Source organism: Myotis davidii, unplaced genomic scaffold, assembly GCF_000327345.1.
Source record: "Myotis davidii unplaced genomic scaffold, ASM32734v1 scaffold738, whole genome shotgun sequence".
In the NCBI taxonomy this organism is placed as follows: Eukaryota; Metazoa; Chordata; class Mammalia; order Chiroptera; family Vespertilionidae; genus Myotis; species Myotis davidii.
Genome location: NW_006289824.1, coordinates 345356 through 351910, shown reverse-complemented (window position 1 = coordinate 351910; position 6555 = coordinate 345356). Strand labels below are relative to the sequence as shown.

The 6555-nt window shown below is 39.0% G+C and overlaps 1 protein-coding gene across 1 annotated transcript in view; it reads right to left on the bottom strand.

The window, feature by feature from the left end:
* CBLB (Cbl proto-oncogene B, E3 ubiquitin protein ligase) overlaps positions 1-6555 on the bottom strand; it is a 226773-nt gene that overhangs the window by 42747 nt on the left and 177471 nt on the right. The window contains exon 12 of the mRNA XM_006762650.2: positions 3289-3383. Within this exon, the coding sequence (XP_006762713.1) occupies positions 3289-3383 (95 nt within the window). The remainder of the gene's footprint in view (positions 1-3288; positions 3384-6555) is intronic.

Below are 6555 nucleotides of genomic sequence, written 5' to 3'. Positions count from 1 at the left end.
GAAACCATTCTTTTTGAAAATATATTTTATTGATTTTTACAGAGAGGAAGGGAGAGGGATAGAGAGTTAGAAACATCAATGAGAGAGAAACATCGATCAGCAGCCTCCTGCACATCCCCACTGAGGATGTGCCTGCAACCAAGGTACCTGCTCTTGACCAGAATCGAACATGGGACCCTTGAGTCCACAGGCCGACGCCCTATCCACTGAGCCAAACCGGTCAGGGCAATCTGATTTTATTTTAATGTTCACTTTGGAATTATATGCTGGTTTCATAATAAATACAGTGCATAAAGGATTAAGAAAAAACACTTATTTAAATATTAAGTGACAATGGAGGAGATGAAAATATCTCTACAATATAATCTAAATCATGTAAAAAAAGTCTTAAAAATGTCAAAATATTAAAACTGAGCATTGATATCTGGAGTATGTATATACCTGTATTTATGCATTTAATTTTTTCTTTCTTTTATATACTTCCCATCTTTTCTACAATGAACAACTGCTAGCTAGTAATAAGAATAAAAAATAAACTTGAGAGATAAATTTGCCATTAAAAGCCAACAGATGTATTCTTAACTATGGTTAATTTGTAGCATGCAAAATACAAAGCTAATTTGTAGTTAAGCATGCATTGCTAAAATATTTCGCTGGTTAAGTATAGCAACTGCATTGTTTCTGAGGGAAAAAATCAAGAGTAAAGAGGGAGAAAGTGTATCCACATACACATACAAATGAAAGTATTACAAAAATGTCAGTAAATACATTTTACTATAAAGTTATTCTTCTTACTCTATTTATAGGGAAACTAGAGGCCCAGTCACGAAATTCATGCATGTGTAGAGTCCCCAGCAGCTGCCGGCTGTCGGCCAGGGCCTTCCTTCATTCCGGACCGCCCCGTGGTGGTCAGCGCACATCATAGCGAGCAATCAAACTCCTGGTCAGCTGAACTCCCGAGGGGATACTTTGCTTATTAGGCTTTTATATATAGATAAGACTTACTATTAAATACAAACGAAGCAAACTGCAACCTCTGCCTCTTATCCCACTTGCCAATATAAATTTAATAAATAGAATGTGAAAATTTAATCTTTAAGTAGCAAGTTTCATTTACCTGATTTTCTGGTGTTCTCTGAATTCTCAAAGGTAACTGAACTTAGATGTTACAGTACATATACATTTGTCCAGAGTTTACCCGAGGCTAGAGTATCATATGCTCTTACTGATTTAGAGCCTACTACACAGAATATGTGTACATGCTTCCAACTTCTATGTCTGCTACATATCTGTCAGTTCCAGGAAAAGTGACCACTGGAAAACGGCCCATTAGCTTAGTTTTCCACTGTCCTCTGAATAATGTCACATTTCACACTCTGGCTTTTTCTCATTCACTCTCCCTTTCTCAACTGTGCCTACCCTCCATGATTCAGGAAATTTCCATCCTTTCTATAAAGCATCCTTCACTTACAAAATCTATAATAGCCTCTCCTCAAGCTTATATAAAAACTAAAAAGTTCAAACTCATACAATTTAGTGCATAATGATCTCTAGTGATTTCATGTATGTTAATTTCATATTAAAGTAGATTGTAAATGTTCTGTGAGCTCATATCTAGCGTATCCTTCTTCTGCATTCATATGCACAGTGGGAGCTCAGTGAACAGCAGAAAAAGAAAGATGCGCTAAAAAGTTTCAATTAGAAATGAGAATCTTAGCAGATAATGAAGTCAATCAACCAAGCAACCGGGTATTCTTGGTACCCACTTGGTAGAGAGTGAAAACAGTCAGGTGTTATGGGAGAATCAGAGAATACAAGAATATGTTTTTGATGTGAGAACCTTATTAATGTAAAAGGCACTTTAAAATTACAAAACAGTAGAGTAGAGTATATGATTAAAGGTGTAGAAAATAAACTGTGGGACGGGGAACGAGAATCAGTGTTACTACTAGCATTATGCCTGAGGAAGTCATAAAACGTTTCATAAAGAAATAGAGCTTGAGACATAGACTTTTAGAATAAAAATTCTGAAAAAAAGTGGTGCATAATAGGAATACAATGAAAAACTCACAAAGCCAGAAAAAAATCAAAACAAGATTAGAGGCAAGAATTGGGAATTACTGAACAGTATTGTAGTTGGGTAAAATTCTGTAGGTCTAACCGCAGAAGAGTATAGGATAATTTAGGAGGAAAGAAAGAACAATGTTGTGTTTGTTTTTTTTTTGGGGGGGGGGGGGTTGTATTTTTAATCTTCACATGAGGATATCTTCCCACTAAGTTTTAGAGAGAGTGGAAAAAGACGGACAGACACAGAGAAATATCGATGTGAGAGAAACATATAGACTTGTTGCCTCCTGCACGAGCCCCAACCAGGTCTCAGGCCGGTGAGGAGCCTGCAACTAAGGTATGTGCCCTTGACCAGAATTGAACATGAAACCCTTCTCCCTGCAGGGTGACACTCTATCCACTGAGCCAAACTGGCTATGGCAACAATGTTGTGTTTTCAATAGGAAAGTGATCTTGGGAAAGCGTAATTTAAATGGAATTGGCTGCGAGAACAAAATATATTGGAGGAAAAGTAGGCAGCCTGATTAATATAAAGAGTAGGAAATGGGAATCAGAAGACTTGGTTTTATCCTAGTTTGGTTTTGGTAAATGTATATAACTGTCCATTGTGCCTCTGGTGTTCCCATTTTTCTCATGAGACCCTGGGTTAACCTACTTTTCTAGTTTTAAAAATCTATTGATATTAATTCTGAGCTCATATCATATGAGGTATAAGGTATAAGATTTGTCCAGCTATGAGCTGAAGATAGTGCAATGAGGAAGATCTGCTGAATATGACAAACTTCAAAACAATAACCAACAGGGTTTAATGGATGAATGGTTCTGGGAAATGAGAAAATTGGAAGAACCAAAGATGATTTATGATGTCAAACTGTATAGCTGGGGGAAATGTGGTATCTCAGAGGAAGAGAGCATACTGGAAGGGAGAGCTTGCTGTGCTATGTGCTTCTCCACCTTCTCTTGGCTGCAGGGAAGACAGCTTTCTCTCCCTGCTACTCTATGTGGAATTCAGTGCTCAGGTTAGGTCTCCAAGATGCTGGGGTCACCAGCACAGAACCAGGAAGGCCCCAGATTTCTGGCATTTCAGTTTATAAGTACAGCTGGATCATTTCATTGAATCATTTGTATTCACCCCATACTTTCTGTACTGAGAACATCAAAACCACTATTTATGATATCTTTATGCATGGGCAAATGATCTCCATATTTAATACAACTCACTTGATGCTAGGGAGGAGGGTAGTAGCTGGAGGAGGAGGAGAAAGCCGAGGAGGAACATCATACTCTTCACTTCCTAGGTGACCATTGGAAAAGACCTGAAAGGAAATCAAAGGGTTAGTTTAGAATTTAATTTCTGGAGGATCTTAAAATAATAGTACCTTTAGAAAAACTATGAAAAGAATATATACCTTTAGTTTATTTAATCAAGTGAAATATAATACAATTTACGTAAGAGTTAATAACACCATAGTGATAATTCACACCATCCAAAGTAACACCAAGTTACATTAAAGAAATCCAATACAGCATGAGTCTTACAAACATAGTAATAAGGAATACTATAATTTTTATAAATCAGATACAGAGAGCTAGGTAAAGAGTAAAATTCCCCAAGAATGATCAGGTTTGATTGAAAAATTAGAGTCTCTGTAAAGATTCAGTACAGAGAAAAGTAGCACTGGTGGAATTCTTATTTCAGTTCCTCCCAAGTGCTTGAAGTTGTATCTCTCAGGGGCTAACAGTGGTTAAGCTTCTCAATAACACAGTACATGAGTATAACCAGAAATGCCTCTGCTCTTTCAGACTTCAGCACGACTGGTAACTGGAAACCCGTTCTGGCTTTCACAGTGCAGGCAGTTTTATACATAGATTTCCTTGTGTAAATGACACAAACCGAAATTGTTACCTTGCTCATAAGGTACCACAGAGAGCCACTGTTTTCCAGGGTGCTCAGTTATAGTAAAGAAACTGTCTGAACAACTGCTCTGCACTAATCTAACAACCTGAAATTAAAGCAACTAAAACAGAGAGAGCGTAACTTTGAAAAAACATACTCACGAGAAAAGCTTAAACATGTTTTAAGACCTTTAAGCAACCTTTAGGGTTTTATCATTGGCCTATTTCCCCTACTCCTGTTAGTGAATACTTAAAAGGTATAGTTGGATGTTGATGCAAAAAGGATGTAATATTCCCTGAATAGTCCTAGGTAACACAATTAATGACCTGCCAATTACTTTTTTGTCCCCCTCATATGTCTAAAGTGCTGTTGAAGATTTAGAATGCAAAATTGAAAAGGCCCTACATATCCTTCTCTATCAACCTTAAAGTAAGTAAAGCAACAGATTTAAGGAATACATTTGAAATATGTCATTGTTTACATTTCAAAGCTACACAATCTAAATTTTATAGCATTAAAGTTTCACTACAAAACCTAGGCCCTATCCTATAGTAACATTTCTTTTTTTTTTTCCCATACCTCCCCTCTTTAGATTCAATATGCTATAGTTAAGCTATGACAAAATGTACCTTTAAATGAAATTATGCTATCATAGATGTATGACTATAGACCAAATATCAGAACAAGGCATTTAAAAAAATTTACTAGAGACAAAAAATTATTAACTATATATTAATCATTGCAAAGTTCAATAAAAACCATTAACTTAAAAAATGCCTTGTAGGGATGAAGGAAGATGGTGGCCAGCTGCATAGCAGTGAGGAAGAGAATGTGAGGGGGCAAAAGGGGAGTGTGTGGAGGTGTATGGTGTGTGTGTGTGTGTGTGTGTGTGTGTGTGTGATAATTAGATCCTGCAGCAAATTCAGGGGCTGGCGGATAGGGCTCTCCTAGACGGGGAGACCTGCTACTGGTGCAATCACTCCTGGGGCAGCTGGCTCCGACAGAGTAACAACACCATCTTGAAGGGGGAAGCTGCTGTGACTAGGAGCCCATCCTCACCACCCCCAAGAATGGCCCTAGATACCATTCTAGGCCCTACTGCCACTCTGACCTAAGACCTGCTATCTCAGATGCAGTCCCATGGACACCGGAACCCCAGCCTCCCTGGCCACAGGATCCTGTGAGTTTTGCAGTGCGCTCCCCTCCTGCCAGCCCACCACTTTGGCCCCGGCCCCGTGATTGCGTGACCTGCCCGCCAATTCTGCCATGTCAACAGCAGGCCCAGGGCGTCCAGGCAACTGGGCCCGCAAATGAGTCTGGAACTGCGCAACCCACCCCCAAGTCCACCGATTCAACCCCAGGGCCCTCCAGGAAGTCTTGGTGAGTGTGACCCTCCTGACAAGCCGACCGCTGTAGCCACAGACCCCAGGTGACTTAGTCTGGATCCTTCAGTGAGAGCAAAAGTGGGGAGACAAAGACACAACCCTGAAAGAAAGAAAAGGAGTCACCCCCCCGCCCCCCGCCAAAGGACTAAATGAAATAGAGGCATGCAATACATTAGAAAAAATAATTTAGAGTAAGGGTCATGCAGTTTCTAAACTGGATAGATGAGAAAATCAACAACTTATTTAAGAATCAAGAGGAAATAAAAATTTGGCTACAATAAACAACACAATGGAAGGTTTCAACAGAAGACTAGAAGAAGTTGAGGGCCAAATTAGCGAATTAGAAGCCAGTGCTGAAAAAACTACCAATCTAAACCATTATAAACTTTTGAACAATAATAGATACAGAGGCAGAGCTGCCTCAAACAGAGTGTCAAACAAGCTTTGGGACAATATGAAATGAAGTAACATACTTATATTAGAGGTAACAGAACGACAAGAAGAGGAGCAAGTATTAGACAACCTATCTGAAGAAATAATGACAGAAAACTTCCCTGATTTAGGGGAGAAAAAGTCACACAAGCAGAGAGTCCCCAAAAAGAAGAGCCCAAGACATGTCGTAATTACGATGGCAAATGGTCAGGACAAAGAGAGAATCTTAAAGGCAGCAAGAGAGAGACAGAGAGTTACCTACAGAGATCTCCCATTAGATTATCAAATGATTTCTTAACAGAAACACATCAGGCCAGAAGGGGATGGAATGAAGTATACAGAGCGATGCAAAGTAAGGGACTAAATCCAAAAATACTCTATCCAGCATGGCTATCATTCAAAATTGAAGGTGAAATCAGGAGTTTTGCAGAAAAAAAAAAGGCTAAGGGAGCTTATCACTATCAAGCCAGCAATGCAAAAAATGCCAAAGGGACTGTTGGAAAAAGAAGAAAAAAAAGGGGGGGGGAGGGAGAAGGAACACAGGCATAAAAAATAAAAATGGCTACAAACAAGTACCTATCAATACTAACTTTAAATGTAAATAGTCTAAATGCCCCAATTAAAAGACATCGAGTGGCTGAATGGATAAAAAGCATGATCCATATATATGCTGTCTACAAGAGACCCACCTGAGAACAAGGGATTCACACAGACGGAAAGTGAAGGGATGGAAAAATATCTTTCAGGCAAATGGAAATAAAAAAAAAACCGGGG